Below are 19412 nucleotides of genomic sequence, written 5' to 3' on the forward strand. Positions count from 1 at the left end.
ATTGCTAATTAATCCTCTCTCATTACACAACACCCAGTCTAAGATGGCCTCCCCCCTAGTTGGTTCCTCGACATATTGGTCTAGAAAACCATCCCTTATGCACTCCAGGAAATCCTCCTCCACCGTATTGCTTCCAGTTTGGCTAGCCCAATCTATGTGCATATTAAAGTTACCCATTATAACTGCTGCACCTTTATTGCATGCACTCCTAATTTCCTGTTTGATGCCCTCCCCAACATCACCACTACTGTTTGGAGGTCTGTACACAACTCCCACTAACGATTTTTGCCCTTTAGTGTTCTGCAGCTCTACCCATATAGATTCCACATCATCCAAGCTAATGTCTTTCCTAACTATTGCATTAATCTGCTCTTTAACCAGCAATGCTACCCCACCTCCTTTTCCTTTTATTCTATCCTTCCTGAATGTTGAATACCCCTGGATGTTGAGTTCCCAGCCCTGATCATCCTGGAGCCACGTCTCCGTAATCCCAATCACATCATATTTGTTAACATCTATTTGCACAGTTAATTCACCCACCTTATTGCGGATACTCCTTGCATTAAGACACAAAGCCTTCAGGCTTGCTTTTTTAACACCCTTTGTCCTTCTAGAATTTTGCTGTACAGTGGCCCTTTTTGTTCTTTGCCTTGGGTTTCTCTGCCCTCCACTTTTCCTCATCTCCTTTCTGTCTTTTGCTTTTGCCTCCTTTTTGTCTCCCTCTGTCTCCCTGCATAGGTTCCCATCCCCCTGCAATATTAGTTTAACTCCTCCCCAACAGCACTAGCAAACACTCCCCCTAGGACATTGGTTCCGGTCCTGCCCAGGTGCAGACCGTCCGGTTTGTACTGGTCCCACCTCCCCCAGAACCGGTTCCAATGCCCCAAGAATTTGAGTCCCTCCCTGCTGCACCACTGCTCAAGCCATGTATTCATCTGCGCTATCCTGCGATTCCTACTCTGACTAGCACGTGGCACAGGTAGCAATCCCGAGATTACTACTTTTGAGGTCCTACTTTTTAATTTAGCTCCTAGCTCCTTAAATTCTTTTCTTAGGACCTCATCCCTTTTTTTACCTATGTCGTTGGTACCAATGTGCACCACGACAACTGGCTGTTCTCCCTCCCATTTCAGAATGTCCTGCACCCGCTCCGAGACATCCTTGACCCTTGCACCAGGGAGGCAACATACCATCCTGGAGTCTCGGTTGCGTCCGCAGAAACGCCTATCTATTCCCCTCACCATCGAATCCCCTATCACTATCGCGCTCCCAATCTTTTTCCTGCCCTCCTTTGCAGCAGAGCCAACTACGGTGCCATGAACTTGGCTGCTGCTGCCCTCCCCTGATGAGTCATCCTCCCCAACAGTACTCAAAGCAGTGTATCTGTTTTGCAGGGGGATGACCACAGGTGACCCCTGCACTATCTTTCTTGCACTGCTCTTCCTGCTGGTCTTCCATTCCCTATCTGGCTGTGGACCCTTCTCCTGCGGTAAGACCAACTCACTACACGTGATACTCACGTCATTCTCAGCATCGTGGATGCTCCAGAGTGAATCCACCCTCAGCTCCAATTCCGCAACGCGGACCATCAAGAGCTCGAGGCGGATACACTTCCCACACACGTAGCGCCCAGGGACACCGGAAGTGTCCCCGAGTTCCCACATGGTACAGGAGGAGCATATCACGTGACCGAGTTCTCCTGCCATGTCTTAACCTTAGATACCCTTAAATTGGTAATAACAATGTTACAGTTCACTCACTGATATAAAAAATAAAAGAAAAGCTACTCACCAATCACCAGCCAATCACTTACCCCATTGGCTGTGACGTCACTTTTTGATTACTTTCTACTTCTATTTTGCTTTCTCTCCCGCTGTAGCTGCACCGGTACGCTGGTTCTCGATCTCCCGCTGGGCCTTTTATAGGCTGCTCCCCTCTCACCAACTGCCGCTGGCTCTCGATCTCCCGCTGGGCTTTTGATACGTCGCTCCCCTCTCACCAACTGCCGCTGGCTCTCGATCTCCCGCTGGGCTTTTGATAGGTCGCTCCCCTCTCACCATAGTAGGGATGATTTATGGTGCTGGGCTGGGGTGGTGCCAACCTGGCACATCATGTTGCAGCCAGGGTGTACCGCTTAAAGTGAAGTAAAACTGGCCATGTTGAGGCCAATCTTAGCCTCCCAGACAGCAATATGGTCGGGTGCTGATGCCCTATGTGCTGTGCAGCATCAGTTGATTGCGGAAAAGGTTGACGTTGTTGTTGGTGCTGCTGGTGTTGGGGCTGATCATGGTGGGATTCTGAGGACCAAGGTGAAATTTTTTCCAAGGGCACCAAAATGCTGATGGAATAGGTGGCAGGTGAGGTTGAGATGACAGAAGCGATCTGTCAATGGTGAAAGCTTCTTCCAAGGAGGTGACAGTGGATAGTTTACTCCAAACATTTCCAACCTGCAGAAAGCTGAAATCCGTTTTCCAAATCCTGAAGGCTGCAGCTTCCAAGATTGGAAAGTGAACAGCTGTGAAATGATAGCTTTTATACCACATTTGCAGCTAGCAACTATTCAGAAGAATGGATACTGATGGAATACCCGACCTACTTACCTGGCATGATCCGAGAGCGCCGTGAACCTTGTGAAAAAGCTGGAAAAATGATGAGTGCAGGGCAAAATGGTGTTTAATTGGCTTTTAACAACCTCTTAATAACCTAAATTGTCTGCCCCATCGCTTGGTGTCGGGTCTGTTAAGAACTGACAGTCCAAACACTTGGGAGACTAGCGTGGAGGCGTGCAGACAGCGGGCTCCCAACCCGCTATCAATCATTTCTGTTATGACAGCAGACCTGTCCCCGACCCCACCCTCTCAGCCGTGGTACAATTCAGGCCTATGTGTGGCAGAAGTAGGGCTTGAGAGATTTGGTGGGTGGATGGAATTGGATTACAATTCAGTCAGAAAGAGGGACAGGAACTGAACCTGAGATATGAGAGGCGAGAGAGTGGTGGCACTGGAGCCTGGAAAGAGAGTGGTGAGAGAAAGTGGAGTATGGGATTTGTGACTCAGGAAAGATATTGAGCAGTGGAAGCGGGGGAAGAACCTTAGAAAACTTGTTCTTTTTCAATAAGATTAATCAGTAAGCAAATGCGGCAGCAGTAGAAATGTCCCACAAACAATAGAAGAGATAAATGACCAATTAATAGGTTTTGGTCGTGCGAGTTGAGGGAGGAACGCTAACCAGAACACTTGAAGAACTTCCCTGCTCTTCACAAAGTGCAATGGAATGTTTTGCATCTACCTGAACAGGCAGAAAGTGCCTTGGTTGACTGCCTCATTGAAATATGCCACCTCCATTAATGCAACAGATCCTCAAAGTGTTGGCTTTGAACTAGGTACTCAAGTCCTGGAATGGGGCTCAAAACCACAATCTTCTAATGCAGAGAAGATGGCCCTGAATTCGCGGTTGGTATGACTGCATACTCTGAGTACGCCATCATATCGCCTTTAAAATTGGCTGTAAGTTTGGGATTTTCACAAGCGCTTGCGCTAAATCTTGAACTTGTGGAGCCTGAAATTGTGGTCGGAGGATTCCCGCGAGCGGATGCCTCCGGACCTGCAAAAAATCAACGCACTTACCTAATAGGCCTAGAGGTTCGGAGACTTGCATTCCTGGGCCTCTATGTGTAGGCCTGTGTAGAAGCCCACATATCCCAGGGGCGCATGCGATTCGTGATTCGCAAGTGCCCCTGGGATCACGTGGGCCAGCCCAACCAATGAAAGAAGGGAGAATCCCCATTCATATTTACGGAGATTCCATATGTACGGAACCCCCGCAAGTATGAATGGGAATACCCACAAAAAGACATGTACACTTAAAATTAATTTTAAAAAACATCACATATTTAAAATGAATCAAAATGACATTTAATTTTTAAAAAGAAAAATTTAATTTTTTTGAAAAATAAATTTACATATTTTAAAGGATCAAAAAATAAACTACTTTATTTCACAGGTTTTTAAAATGTATAAATTATTGGGAAAAAAGTATTTTTCTGTCCTTTAAAAAAGTATTTTGCTGGTACGCCTGCTTTTACCAGGCGTGAAAATTTCACTGGCATTCACTGGGCAGAAGTTGAGCAAATAGCCCAACTCTCCGCCAGGCCCTTTTCGCGGGACTGCGTACGATTTCTTGACAGATTGCAAGTTCTGGGTTTTAGTGCATGCGCTTTGCATGCCTAAACCTGGAACTTGTGCGGCCCCTACAGGCACGTGTGCACCTCATACGCACCCCTCGGGGCCGCAAATTACGGCCGTGATCTGTCAAGTTCCGACTGCGCATCGGCTTCACTTCACATTTCACCTATCTATTCAAATCAATGTGCTGGCAAAAAGTTAATGCACATTAATCACCCTGAAATTTTTTTACATCTGGTGCAAACAGCCGTTGGAGCCTGTTGCACAGCATGGGGTGGGGGGAGGTGCTGAGAAAATTGTATTAGTTGATGCCTGCTGACTGACCCGTTCATGGTTTCCAGCATTTTCTGATTAAAAATTTACTGGCCAGACACAAAGCTCTTTTCATATGTCAAAATCTTTCCCGATGAGTTTTTGAACCCAGAAATTAATCATAGTAAACACGAGCAACACACCCTCTACAGATTAGTTTGAGGGCAAAGTTTTTGTGTGCCCATTATTTCTCAACATATTACAATTAAAAAAACTACTGATTTATAGAAACATTTTGTACTGGGGTTTGCTACTTTAAGGGCACAATTCAAATAATGAAGCATCTAATCTGAGTAGGTAAGAACCGCATATCTAACAAATGCAGTATTATCATTTACACAAACAGGTACGTCTCAAATCCGGCTGTCCGAAAACTGGACATTCTTGAGGCGGCCAAGATGGCGACATTGGGCGACGAGGAAACCAGTAAAAAAAAAACAGCAGGTGGCAAGGATCAGAAGAGCGCCAACAGTGAGGTCCGAAATCCGGAAAAATCCGAAAACCAGCACGGTTTTGTCCCGATTTCAGACATTTTGATTTTCTTGTCCGAAATCCGGAAAAATCCAAAAACCGGCATGGTCTCAGTCCCGAGGTTGTCGAATTTCCGACGTTGTACTTGTAGTTATAGAAGATATTTGATCAATGTATATCTGGCATAACTAAAATATACATGCCTACCTCTTTAAATCCTTTCAACCAACATTTCCAATTAAGAGTGGCTATTAAACGCTATGTAGATTGTAAATATGCCAGTAGAAAGTTCTATCTTCTATGGACATATTTACAATTGAAAGGAGCACCGCCCCACGTGATCCTAGGTTCACATACGCACAACGGTACGCCCCTGGGATCCGTGGGCCACTACACTGCGCACAACTCAGCAGCTTTTGATAGCAACTTTTTTTAAGGTGGGTTCACACAAGCTAAGTGCGGATTTTGTTCAGATGTCAGCGACGTACTCCTGAGCTGACTGCGAATTCAGAGCCGTTATAATGACCACTGAACCAAATTGGCACCACATAGACTAAAGCAGGAACGGTCCACTGAAAAATGGATGAATATGTGAATGGCCTTGTGCTAACTAAAGACAACAAACACATTTTAAGCCAGTCAATCATTACATGAAATCAACTTTGCAAATCCCAATGTTCAGAAATGGGTCTGGTTGTGTTGAAAGTGTATGTGAATTTCAGTTTATCTGATAATGGTTTATTTTCCTTTACTAATACGCTGTGTAAATTTCAAGGAAAGTTGTAAAACAATGATATTAATTATTCCTTTAACCCTTTGAAGATGGAAGGCTATATTCAGCTTTCAATACATACAGGTTATCTATAACCCTTACAGAAAGAAAAAAAAGTTTCCAGTATCAGATATACCAATTTGAATTGAAAAGAGCAAGGTAGCCCAGATAATAGCAATTCACTTTGTCAGTGATAGTATGTGGGTTTGTTTCCACAATTACCCACAAGTGAGAGACATATTTTAGCCAGCTTCTCATAGGGAGCGAGGAGATATAAAGTTTGGTTGAATTGTTTGTGATTTTTAAGATGTTATTCTCATCACTGGCTCCACAAGTCAAGTGTTCAAGGACACAGTGTTAAGGGCACACAGTCATATGGTCTGATAACATGCACCTGTTTATCAAGCTGGGTCAAAAAAATTATTCAGATCACAAGTAGTTTAATTATTTATGGATAAATGGACACTAACACAAGTCAATTACCAAGGCTGACAAAAAATAAAATGCAAAATATAATTTTAAAAAATCATTCCATGGGCAACTATAGAACATATTAGAAATAAACTATGGAGGTGCTGAAATTTGATCAGTTTGTAATGTTGTTCATTAGATTAATGTTGTAATCTATATTGCAATCAATGCTGCAAGCAGATCAACCTTCAGCACCCCGATTGATTTTTAAAAATCATTAGCTTAGATAACTCCTAAACATGAATATATAGATATAAATAATTATTTATTATTGAAATAGTGAAGCAATTCCATTTTAGCATTTTGACTGAAGGCTTATTGTAATATTTACAAAAGGTTAATTCAGTGGACTGAATGGGCACAGTATGTGGTAAAATATACCTCTCTCACACAAAGGACAGCTTGTAATCCCAAAATTACAGCAATAAAATGTATTTTTGTTTTGTGTCCCAGTGTTATTGCTGGTGAACTGATGATCAAATATGCTTGGATAGCAAATACAGTGGAATTAAGTCTGATGAGACTATATCATACCAGGTGAGATCAGCAGCAATGACTTGAGATCAAAAATGTATTAAATGCAAACAAAAACAAAACAAACAAAAAATAACTTGCATTTATATTGCGCCTTTAACATAGTAAACCATCCCAAGGCACTTTGCAGGAACTTTATCAGAAACTGAGCCACATAAGCAGATATTTGGACAGATGACTTAATCAAAGCTTAATCAAAGAGGTAGGTTTTATGGAGTGACTTAATGGAGGAGAAATTGAAAGACAGAGAGGTTTCGGTGTCAGAAATCTGTCCAAAATTTGTCTATTTCCACATCGCCTCCAAAACCCCACCCACCTCTGGTATGCAATGCTTGGGTAATGTCTCAATCCTATATCCTAGCTGAATATTCTAACTCTGTTGAGAACTGCTTGTGTTTGTTTCAGAATTCAGTGGTTGCACCCTATAATTTGCTCTGGGCTTCTGGTAACAGGAAACATATCAAGCCAAGTATTCTGCTGATCCATCACAATGACATGTGTTGTTTAACCAGTGTAGCCAGATGCAAGTAAAGACAGATGCAAGTAAAAACAAATGGAAAAGACAGCACAAAATATTTTTAAAATAAAAATAAGCAGCAGTATAGATCACCAATCTAGTGACACGAAGCCAGTATTGCTTTCAGAATTGCCAACATAACTTTGTAAGAGACAATCAAAAAGAATTGAGAATATGCCTACTAATTATTTGTAAAACTGATGATTCTACCAATTGTTGAAACTTCAACCCCAATATTTATAACCAGGGATCATTCATTATGTCAACCTGCCATTGCACAAGGCAATGTGCTGTGCGTGGAATTGGCACTTAAATGAAGGTCCAGTTAATTAAGAGTCTGCTTTAAAATTCTAAAAGGACAAGATAATGTAGATCATGACAAGTTGCTTCATCTTTCCAATAGAACTACAGGACATGGCCTGTGCCTGAATGGGAGTAAATTGAAAATTAAATCGACAGAAATATTATTTCATTGAGCAAATGGTGAATCTATACCACTGTGTAGCCACATTCATGCAAACGGCAATAATCTGCACTTCAGGAATACCTACCATAATGAAAGAGTGCAGTGCTATCATCAACATAGCCAGTCCCTCGGAATCGAGGAAGACTTGCTTCCACTCCTGAAGTGAGTTCTTTGGTGGCTTAACAGTCCAATACGAGAGCCACAGACTCTGTCATAGGTGGGACAGATAGTCGTTGAGGGAAGGGGTGGGGTGGGTGGGACTGGTTTGCCACACGCTCTTCCGCTGCCTGCGCTTGATTTCTGCATGCTCTCGGTGGTGAGACTCGAGGTGCTCAGCGCTCTCTCAGATGCACTTCCTCCACTTAGGGCGGTCTTGGGCCAGGGACTCCCAGGTGTCAGTGGGGATGTCGCACTTTATCAGGGAGGCTTTGAGGGTGTCCTTGTAGCGTTTCCTCTGCCCACCTTTGGCTCATTTGCCATGAAGGAACTCAGAGTAGAGCACTTGCTTTGGGAGTCTCGTGTCTGGCATGCGGACTATGTGGCCTGCCCAGCAGAGCTGATCGAGTGTGGTCAGTGCTTCAATGCTGGGGATGTTAGCCTGAATGAGGACGCTGATGTTGGTGCGCCTATCCTCCCAGGGGATTTGTAGGATCTTGCGGAGACATCGTTGGTGGTATTTCTCCAGCGACTTGATGTGTCTATTGTACATGGTCCATGTCTCTGAGCCATACAGGAGGGCAGATATTACAACAGCCCTGTAGACCATGAGCTTGGTGGCAGTTTTGAGGGCCTGGTCTTCAAACACTCTTTTCCTCAGGTGGCCGAAGACTGCACTGGCGCACTGGAGGTGGTGTTGGATCTCGTCGTTGATGCCTGCTCTTGCGCTATATTATGGTGCTGGCTGCTTTCCATACATAAAGTGATGAGGGAATTTACCCGCCAAACATGGTATCGGTCACTTGTTTATGTACGAGTGCACTGTTGATTCACATATTTAGCAAATATGCTATTCTGTTGCTTGAAAGGATCCAGTCACATTAAAGTTCAAGGCAGTGGTCACCTTGACAGCCGCAAGGAAAGCCACCCTTGCCTTGGAACTTGTCAAATTTAGCTGAAGGAAATTGCGTAATTCTGTAGACAGCATGGAAGGAGGCCCTTTCGGCTCATTGTGTCCACGTCTGCCAACAAAGAGCTATCCAATCTTCTCGGCCTTTTGGCTAAGATCATGCGTAACTGACCTGACAGGGGAGTAACCATGACCAGAAAGTGGTTCTCTCTGGATCAGGAAGGTGGTTCTCCTATGCTTTTTGGAAATAGGAGGTGGGTGGGGGGCACACATCCACCTCCATGGCACGAACCTGGTATTGCAGTACTTCCAGGAACGGTGCAGTGGCTCTAGGCCTTTTGGCTAAGAGCAAAAACATTGGCGCAGAGTGATCCTTGAATGGGCCCAAGGTGACCTCTGGCGTTTGTGATCTGACAAAGAATTGTAAAGATTGGCAACGAATAAAAAAAAAAAGAGCTATCCAACCTAATCCCACTTTCCAGCTCTTGGTCCGTAGCCCTGTAGGTTACGGCACTTCAAATGCACATCCAAGTACTTCTTAAATGTGGTGAGGGTTTTTGCCTCGACCACCCTTTCAGGCAGTGAGTTCCAGATCCCCTCCACCCTCTGACTACATGTTTAAGTAGCTGACCTTAGTCTGTCAGCATGACTAGCTGAGTAAATGAGTGTAAGTAATCCACTCACATTATGCACACGTCTCTCTCTCTCTCATCAGATCCTCCTGTTCCTCCTCCAAAACAACCAGATAGGGAGGTGTATCCAGCAGGATGCCAATTTGCATAATTGTGGTTATAGCAACACAAGTTGCAGCTACCAACAAATTAGATTCAAAATAAGGGCACCCCCCCCCCCCATGCAAATTGCAAAAGTACAAAATAAACCTGAAGCCATGCAACCAAAAATGTACAAATAATCCAATTACAAAACTATTTGCAGGCAAACAAATTTCTGAGGTACTAATTCCCTTGAACTGTCAGTTATTACAGGCTACATGATGGGCCAGAATTTACAATGGCAGATTATGATGGCATGTGCCTAAATCCAAAACTTGTGATCAGTCAAGATACGACTTGACATCCGTTCCGCTTTGGAAATCCCAATTGCTGCTGGGCTGATTGCAATTGCTGGGCAGTTGGTGGGCAAAGGAAAATGTTATGGTTACTGCAAACAGGCACAGTGTAAGGGGATTCGATAAAGACAGTTACCCATTCTATTGGCTCCGGAATGTGATGTATTGAATTGTAAAACTGTCCAAAACACCTCCAGTTAATGTACAGATTTTTCAGATCTTTGTTTGGGCTCTGTTGTATTTATGTTTGTATCACCCGTGTATGTTAATACAGTCAGATATTTCCACTTCTTATAGATGTATTTTCTATGGAATTTCAGAGCTTGAATGATTTATCAGAACTATAATTCCTAAATTAGGTTTAAGAATGAATTCCCAAATAATTTTATTTTAGGTAGGCCTGTGTGTGTGTGTGAGAGGCGAAAGATTTTTTGGGTGGGTCTGTCTGTATGAGAGAGAGAGAGAGAGAGAGAGAGAGAGAGAGAGAGAGAGAGAAAAAGTGAGTGTGTGTAATTTTGTAACTATTTATTCTCCTAGACTTATAATTATTCTGAAAATAATCATTGTTGAAACTGACTAACGTGCCTCAAAAAGTGTCTTCTGGCAATTATTTTATTGTTTATACAACTTCTTTTGGTACTTTAAATTTCACTAAATAGGGCACTATTGGCAACGCTAAAGTCACAGCTTGTTTCCAAGACTCTAGAAATGTTTACACTACAACTTTAACGTTGGAGAAAAATGGAGTGAAACTCTCTGGAGGAAAGAATCTCACACAGCCTCTATTGACACCACATGAAGTGTAAATAAAGTGCAGTGTCACACCGTTTATAAAAGGTGTCCAGGATACTTTGGGTAGAAATTGCGGTCAGAGGCATACCTCCAGAGCACGCCTCCGACCCGTGAAACAAATCCGAACCTACCTCCAGTCTTGGGCCTCCAGGTGGACATCAGCATAAAGGTCAACGGATCACAGGGGCACAGGTAGTTTGAAAGCGTCCCTGGGATTACATGGGCTCTGTGCTCCAATCACAAAGGAGGATTCCATTGCAATCATTTATAAAGAGAATCCCCTTATGATATGCAATGGAATCCCCCCAAAATTATACAATTTACACAATTCTAATAAATATATATGTAATGTCAATTTTTTTGATTATTTTAAACATCTTAATACAGGCCAATATTTGCACAAACTAATTTAAAAGTGTATGTGCATCATTTTTTATTTTAAATGTTTAATTTAAGGCTTTTGTGTGTACATCCTTACACTGATGAAAGCAGGCATTTTTCATCAGTTCGGATTACGACGGTGTAACGGACCGCAATTTCAGGGCTCTTGTAATTCGTTAACAGTTATTAAACCTACCTGAAATGAATGTAATTGTTTAGAGAATGCACACACTGCCCATTACACCGGTTAAATATTTAAAATTTACTGCCAAAGGTGGAACTCTTGGCTTGCATGCACAGGGCTCAGTTTTACTCAGGCTTGGTAAATAGAGCGCTGCCTGTTTTGACTCCAGGTACTGCAGTGAAAAGTAGACCCTTTACAACCCTTTGCGCCTTGCTCTCTCTCAACAGATTTTTACACATTCAGATTCTCATAAGATCATAAGATCAATACATCTCCATACCCGAGCTGTCTTTGGAGTCTTCAAATTCCACCTGGAAAAAATAGCCGTTGTTCGTAAGTCGAAGGCAATTACTCGGGTCATATGAGATCTTCAAAGGTTTCAGTTGCGGATCATATACGCTACCGGCAGAGCTTATGTCAATGGGAGACTGCCGAATCCCACTTGGGAGAGACATCGGAGTCTGCCATTCTTGCTGTTCTGGGAAGAAAGACGAATAAATACATTCAACCGAGGAGTTAACAGCCAGCATTTCACAGAAGAAATGTTCCTGGAATAAACATATCAAACAAACACACAGTGCCCACAGATGTTACCACAAGAGCAAAATGTGATGAAGTCTTCATAACACATTTAAAAAATCTAAGCTCCAGGCATGGAGTTAGCTCAAATTACAAAATAAATAATTCCAGATTTAGAAACTAATTCGCAAACGAAGTATTCTTAAAAAAAATGTTTACCTACTATAATGTGAAAAGACTGTCTGTTAAGAATAAACAGAACATTGAGGGAAAGTTATAGCGATTACTTACTTGCTGTGTTAATATTTTGGGTGCAAGAGACAAGACTGCAATTCCGAACCGGGATCCAGTGGAGCCTTATTGGGAAACGTTTCCCAAAAGCAAAAATCGCTCTGAAAGAAAACACCATTTTGCTTTTACTCTGAAGCTGGAGCTGGAGCTGCTTTCGGGTTCCCCGCCGTGTCGTAATCTAATTGGAAACAGTCAAAGCCAAATTGCAACTGCGGCAACCAGTTTGTGTCGGAATACATCTATTGCAAAATGTTGTGCGCTTCGACTTGATTTTCTTTACCCTCCAGCTCAATATGTGGTTCCTGTATGAACCCACCCATTCAAGTGACTGAGATGCCACGGAGCATGCGCTCAGACGTCAAATGAGTCGAGACCAGAGACACTCAAACATCAACACGGGGTATTGTTGCAGGGAAAAGACTTACATTTACATGCCGCGATTCACAACTTCCGGACGTCTCAAAGCGCTTTACAACCAATACTTCTGAACTATAGTCACTGTTGTTGTAATGTAGGAAACGCAGCAGCCGACTTGCACACAGAAAACGGCAATGAAAATGTCCAGATCATGTCTTAAGTATTGGTTGAGAGATAAATGTTGACCACAGTACTTGAAGCACTCCCCTCGTCTTCGTGTAATGTCTCATCTGAAAGACAGCACCCCAAACAGTGCTGCACTCCTTCAGCACTGCACTGAAGTGCCAGCCTAGGTTATGTTTCCTATATTTATATATTTCCTATATTACAACAGTGACTGCATTTCAAAAAGTACTTGATTGGTTGCAAAGTGCTTTGGGATATGCGGTGATCATGAAATGTGCTATGTAAATGCAAGTCTATTTATTATTTTGTGGTCAAGTCTCTGGAATGGGACTTGAATCCATGACTTTCAAACTCAGCAGTGAGAGTGTTGTTACCACTGAGCCAAGGCTACTATCGAAGGCAATCCTAGTATTTTAGACAAATATTAATTATCTCACATCACTGAAGTGTTTCTAGTATAATTGAAATAAATCATTATTCTTAGACTGTTGTTAACCAATTAATTCAATAAGTAAAGTTTGTGGTAAAATACAGCCAATTCTGCCATAATCAATTTACTAAATCCCAGTTTTGTTGATTATTCTGATATGCAAGTAATATGTTGACAAATGTCAACTGATATACACTTACTTCACTGTAACTGTTGGATTTTGTGTAATTTGGATATACTGTAGGCTATAATATCTAGTATACGTCATATCTTCAGAGAACACACAGAATGTAAGATGGCTGCAAGTTCCGGAAACTGTCCCTGCTGGTCAGGTGACCTGCTCTTTATTGAACAGGACTAGCTGCAGTAACACAGGCATCCACAGTGTGGAGCTACAGACATGACACTTCTCCCTCCTTAATGAAGAGTTATAATAACAATCATCATACATAACTCCATGGTTATACATAACAAAGGATATGGGCTTATTTTGTCATGTTTACAAATCAAGCTAAACCACTTGTTTCCTGTTTCGAAGAGGATACCTTCGCTCTCGAACAGAACCTTCCAAACATGGTGTCAAATTTAAACTCATTCGAGGCTGATCCTGAGGGAAGTTTCCTCCAAGGGATGCCCTTGATTTCCATTTGAACTCTCTCTAAATTCAGACTGTTCGTTTTCCTGACTCGGACTCAGACTTCAATTCTGACTTTCTCTCAGATGTGTTTCCAGTACACTGGACGTAGGATATGCTACTGGTGTATCAAAACTATCTGATGAGTTAGCAATAATTGAATCACTCCCATCTTCAACCACTTCCATGTCTGTGGGTAAAATATGATCAATGTGAACAAACCTAACCTGTCCATTATCAAACATCTTGACCAAATATGTGCGAGGACCACATATCTTCACCACTCTTCCTTCGTGAAGACAGAACCAAAGTATTTGTTCAATTGGTCTGCCATTTCTTTGTTCCCCATGATAAATTCACCTGATTCTGACTGCAAGGGCCTACGTGTCTTCACTAATCTTTTTCTCTTCACATATCTATACAAGCCTTTGCAGTCAGTTTTTATGTTCCCAGCAAGCTTCCTCTCAAACTCTATTTCCCCCTCCTAATTAAACCCTTTGTCCTCCTCTGTTGAATTCTAAATTTCTCCCAGTCCTCAGGTTTGCTGCTTTTTCTGGCCAATTTATATGCCTCTTCCTTGGATTTAACACTGTCCCTAATTTCCCTTGTTAGCCACGGTTGAGTCACCTTCCCCGTTTTATTTTTACTCCAGACTGGGATGTACAATTGTTGAAGTTCATCCATGTACTTTAAATGTTTGCCATTGCCTATCCACCATCAACCCTTTAAGTATCATTTGCCAGTCTATTCTAGCCAATTCACATCTCATACAATCGAAGTTACCTTTCCTTAAGTTCAGGACCCTAGTCTCTGAATTAACTGTGTCACTCTCCATCTTAATAAAGAATTCTACCATATAATGGTCAGTCTTCCCCAAGGGGCCTCGCACAACAAGATTACGAATTAGTCCTTTCTCATTACACATCACCCAGTCTAGGATGGCCAGCCCTCTGGTTGGTTCTCAAAAACCATCCCTAATACACTCCAGGAAATCTTCCTCCACCATACTGCTACCAGTTTGGTTAGCCCAATCTATATGCAGATCAAAGTAGATTCTGGATGAAATAGGTATAGTGAGAGAGGAAGTATTAAGGGGTTTAGCAGCTTTGAAAGTATCCAGCCCAGGATAAAATGCATCCCAGGCTGTTGAGCGAAGTAAAAGAGGAAATAGCAGAGACCTTGACCACCATTTTCCAGTCCTCTTTGAATCTGGGCATGGTGCTGGAGGACTGCTAATGTAGTATCCTTGTTTAAGAAGGGAGAAAGAGATAGGCCGAGTAATTACAGGCCAGTCAGCCTAACCTCAGTGGAGGGAAAGTTATTCGAAACAGCCTGAAAGACAGGATAAATCTGCATTTGGAAAGGCAAGGATTAATTAGGGACAGTCAGCACGGATTTGTTAAGGGCAGATCGTGTCTGACGAACCTAATTGAATTTTTTGAGAAGGTAACCAACAGGGACGATGAGGGTAGTGTGTACAATGTAGTATATATGGACTTTAGCAAAGCTTTTGGTAAGGTCCCACATGGTAGACCAGCCATGAAGGTTAAACCCCATGGAATACAGGGCAAAGTGTCAAGTTGGATCCAAAATTGGCTTGGAGGTAGGAAGCAAAGGGTAATGATTGATGGATGTTTTTGTGACTGGATGTTTCCAGTGGGGTTCTGCAGGGCTCAGTACTGGGATCCTTGCTTTTTGTGGTATATATCAACGATTTAGATTTGAATATAGGGAATATGATTAAGAACTTTGCAGACGACACTAAAATTGGCTGTATTAATAATGAAGAGGAAAGTCATGGGCTGCAGGAGGATATCAATCTACTGGTCAGGTGGGCAGAGCAGTGGCAAATGGAATTTAATTTAGAGAAGTGTGAGGTGATGCACTTTGGGAGGACTAATAAGGAAAGGGTATACACATTAAGCAGTAGGCCACTTAATTGTGTAGATGAACAAAGGGACCTACCTTGGAGTGCTTGTCCACAGATCCCTGAAAGTAGCTGGCCAAGTGGATAAGGTGGTCAAGAAGACATACGGAATGCTTGCCTTTATTGGCCGAGTCACAGAATATAAGAGCAGGGAGGTTATGCTTAAATTGAATAATACTTTGGTTAGGCCACAGCTGGAGTATTGCGTGCAGATCTGGTCACCGTATTATAGGAAGGACGTGATTGCACTAGAAATGGTGCAGAGGAGATTTACTAGGATGCTGCCTGGAAAGGAGAATCTTAGTTATGAGGACAGATTGGATAGGCTGGGTTTGTTCTCATTGGAACAGAGGAGATTCAGAGGAGACCTCATTGAGCTGTACCAAATATTGTGGGGCCTGGACATAGTGGATAGTAAGGGTCTATTACGAGAGGGCATAAAAACATAGACAATAGGTGCAGGAGTAGGCCATACGGCCCTTCGAGCCTGCACCACCATTCATTAAGATCACAGCTGATCATTCCCTCAGTATCCCTTTCCTGCTTTCTCTCCATACCCCTTGATCCCTTTAGCCGCAAGGGACATATCTAACTCCCTCTTAAATATATCCAATGAACTGGCATCAACAATTGGTTTCTCCTCATCTCAGTCCTAAATGGCCTACCCCTTATCCGAAGATTGTGTCCCCTAGTTCTGGACTTCCCCATCATTGGGAACATTCTTCCCGCATCTAACCTGTCCGGTTCCGTCAGAATCTTGTAAGTTTCTATAAGATCCCCTCTCATCCTTCTGAACTCCAGTGTATAAAGGCCCAGTTGATCCAGTCTCTCCTCATATGTCACTCCCGCCATCCCTGGAATCAGTCCGGTGAACCTTCGCTGCATTCCCTCAATAGCAAGAACGTCCTTCCTCACATTAGGAGACCAAAACTGAACACAATATTCCAGGTGAGGCCTCACCAAGGCCCTGTATAATTGCAGTAAGACCTCCCTGCTCCTATACTCAAATTTCCTAGCTATGAAGGCTAACATATCATTTGCCTTCTTCACCGCCTGCTGTACCTGCATGCCAACTTTCAATGACTGATGAACCATGACACCCAGGTCTCGTTGCACCTGCCCCTTTCCTAATCTGCCGCCATTCAGATAATATTCTGCCTTCGTGTTTTTGCCACCAAAGTGGATACCCTCACATTTATCCACATTATACTGTACCTGCCATGCATTTGCCCACTCACCTAACCTGTCCAAGTCACCCTGCAGCCTTTCAGCTTCCTCCTCACAGCTCACACCGCCACCCAGCTTAGTGTAATTTGCAAACTTGGAGATATTACACTCAATTCCTTCATCTAAATCATTAATGTATATTGTAAAGAGCTGGGGTGCCAGCACTGAGCCCTGCGGCACTCCACTAGTCACTGCCTGCCATTCTGAAAAGGACCCGTTTATCTCGACTCTCTGCTTCCTGTCTGCCAACCAGTTCTCTATCCACATCAGTACATTACCCCCAATACCATTTGCTTTGATTTTGGACACCAATCTCTTGTGTGGGACCTTGTCAAAGGCCTTTTGAAAGTCCAAATACACCACATCCACTGGTTCTCCCCTTGTCCACTCTACCAGTTACATTCTCAAAAAATTCCATAAGATTTGTCAAGCATCATTTCCCTTTCATAAATCCATGCTGACTTGGACCGATCCTGTCACTGCTTTCCAAATGCGCCGCTATTTCATCTTCAATAATTGATTCCAACAGTTTCCCCACTACTGATGTCAGGCAAACCGGTCTATAATTACCCGTTTTCTCTCTCCCTCCTTTTTTAAACAGCGGTGTTACATTAGCTACCCTCCAGTCCATAGGAACTGATCTGCAGTCGACAGACTGTTGGAAAATGATCACCAATGCATCCACTATTTCTATAGTCACTTCCTTAAGTACTCTGGGACCATCAGGCCTCGGGGATTTATCAGCCTTCAATCCCATCAATTTCCCTAACACAATTTCCCGCTTTATAAGGATATCCTTCAGTTCCTCCGCACTAGACCCTCGGTCCCCCAGTATTTCCGGGTTATTTTTGTCTTCCTTCGTGAAAACAGAACCAAAGTATTTATGTAACTGGTCCGCCATTTCTTTGTTTCCCATTATAAATTCACCTGAATCTGACTGCAAGGGACCTACGTTTGTTATCACTAATCTTTTTCTCTTCACATATCTATAGAAGCTTTTGCAGTCAGTTTTTATGTTCCCAGCAAGCTTCCTCTCATACTCTATTTTCCCCTCCTAATTAAACCCTTTGTCCTCCTCTGCTGTATTACAAAATTCTCCCAGTCCTCAGGTTTGATGCTTTTTCTGGCCAATTTATATGCCTCTTACTTGGATTTAACACTATCCTTAATTTCCCTTGTTAGCCACGGTTGAGCCACCTTCCCCATTTTATTTTTACTCCAGACAGCGAAGTACAATTGTTGAAGTTCATCCTTGTGATCTTTAAATGTTTGCCATTGCCTATCCATTGCTAACCCTTTAAGTATCACTCACCAGTCTATTCTAGCCAAGCCACGTCTCATACCATCGAAGTTACCTTTCCCCAAGTTCAGGACCCTAGTTTCTGAATGAACTGTGTCACTCTCCATTTTAATGAAAGAATTCTACCATATTATGGTCACTCTACCCCAAGGGGCCTCGCACAACAAGATTGTTAATTAGTCCTTTCTTATTACACATCACCCAGTCTAGGATGGCCAGCCCTCTAGTTGGTTCCTTGACATATTAGTCGAGAAAACCATCCCTAATACTCTCCAGGAAGTCCTCCTCCACTGCATTGCTACCAGTTTGGTTAGCCCAGTCAATATGTAGATTAAAGTCGCCCATGATAACTGCTGTACCTTTATTGCATGCATCCCTAATTTCTTGTTTGATGCTGTCTCCATCCTCATTACTACTGTTTGATGGTCTGTCCACAACTCCCACTAGCGTTTTCTGCCCTTTGGTATTCCGCAGCTCCACCTATACAGATTCCATATCATCTAAGCTAATGTCCTTCCTTACTATTGCATTAATTTCCTCTTTAACCAGCAACGCCACTCCACCTCCTTTTCCTTTCTGTCTATCCAACCTTCCTAAATGTTGAATACCCCTGGATGTTGAGTTCCCAGCATTGGTCATCCTGGAGCCATGTCTCCGTGATGCCAATTACATCATATCCGTTAACTGCTATCTGCGCAGTTAATTCGTCCACCTTATTACGAATACTCCCCGCAGTGAGGCACAGAGCCTTCAGGCTTGTCTTTTTAACACCCTTTGCCCCTTCAGGATTTTGCTGTGATATGGCCCTTTTTGCTTTATGCCTTGGGTTTCTCTACTCTCTACTTTTACTTTTCTTCTTTCTATCTTTTGCTTTTTCCCCCATTCTACTTCCCTCTGTCTCCCTGCATAGGTTCCCATCCCCCTGCCATATTAGTTTAACCTCTCCCCAACAACACTAGCAAACACTCCCCGTAGGACATTGGTTCCGGTCCTGCCCAGGTGCAGACCGTCCGGTTTGTACTGGTCCCATCTCCCCCAGAACCGGTTCCAATGTCCCAGGAATTTGAATCCCTCTCTTCTGCACCACTCCTCAAGCCACGTATTCATCTGAGCTATCCTGCGATTCATACTCTGACTAGCATGTGGCACTGGTAGCAATCCTGAGATTACTACTTTTGAGGTCCTACTTTTAAATTTTGCTCCGAGCTCCCTAAATCCATCTTGTAGGACCTCATCCTGTTTTTTAACCTATATCGTTGGTACCTATATGCACCACGACAACTGGCTCATTACCCTTCCCCTTCAAAATGTCCTGCACCCGC

The 19412-nt window shown here is 43.0% G+C and overlaps 1 protein-coding gene and 1 non-coding gene across 6 annotated transcripts in view; one reads left to right on the forward strand and one right to left on the reverse strand.

Moving 5' to 3' along the window:
• ca5a (carbonic anhydrase Va) overlaps nt 1-19412 on the reverse strand; it is a 102868-nt gene that overhangs the window by 27764 nt on the left and 55692 nt on the right. For 3 of the 5 annotated variants that reach the window (XM_070898131.1, XM_070898130.1, XM_070898129.1), the window contains exons 1-3: nt 13203-13292; nt 12030-12130; nt 11500-11697 (exon numbers count right to left, since the gene is read on the reverse strand). In XM_070898131.1, coding sequence (XP_070754232.1) covers nt 11500-11697; nt 12030-12130; nt 13203-13270 — 367 coding nt within the window. In that variant the 5' untranslated portion in view covers nt 13271-13292. Of the gene's footprint in view, nt 1-11499; nt 11698-12029; nt 12131-13202; nt 13293-19412 lie in introns of those variants that run through there. The other 2 variants (XM_070898133.1, XM_070898132.1) reach the window with 1 other exon arrangement.
• On the forward strand, nt 8925-9122 carry LOC139279156 (U2 spliceosomal RNA). Its single transcript, XR_011596411.1, has one exon. It is a non-coding gene; the product is annotated as a U2 spliceosomal RNA (small nuclear RNA).

The sequence above is a fragment of the Pristiophorus japonicus genome, chromosome 13 (assembly GCF_044704955.1).
Source record: "Pristiophorus japonicus isolate sPriJap1 chromosome 13, sPriJap1.hap1, whole genome shotgun sequence".
Classification (NCBI taxonomy): domain Eukaryota; kingdom Metazoa; phylum Chordata; class Chondrichthyes; family Pristiophoridae; genus Pristiophorus; species Pristiophorus japonicus.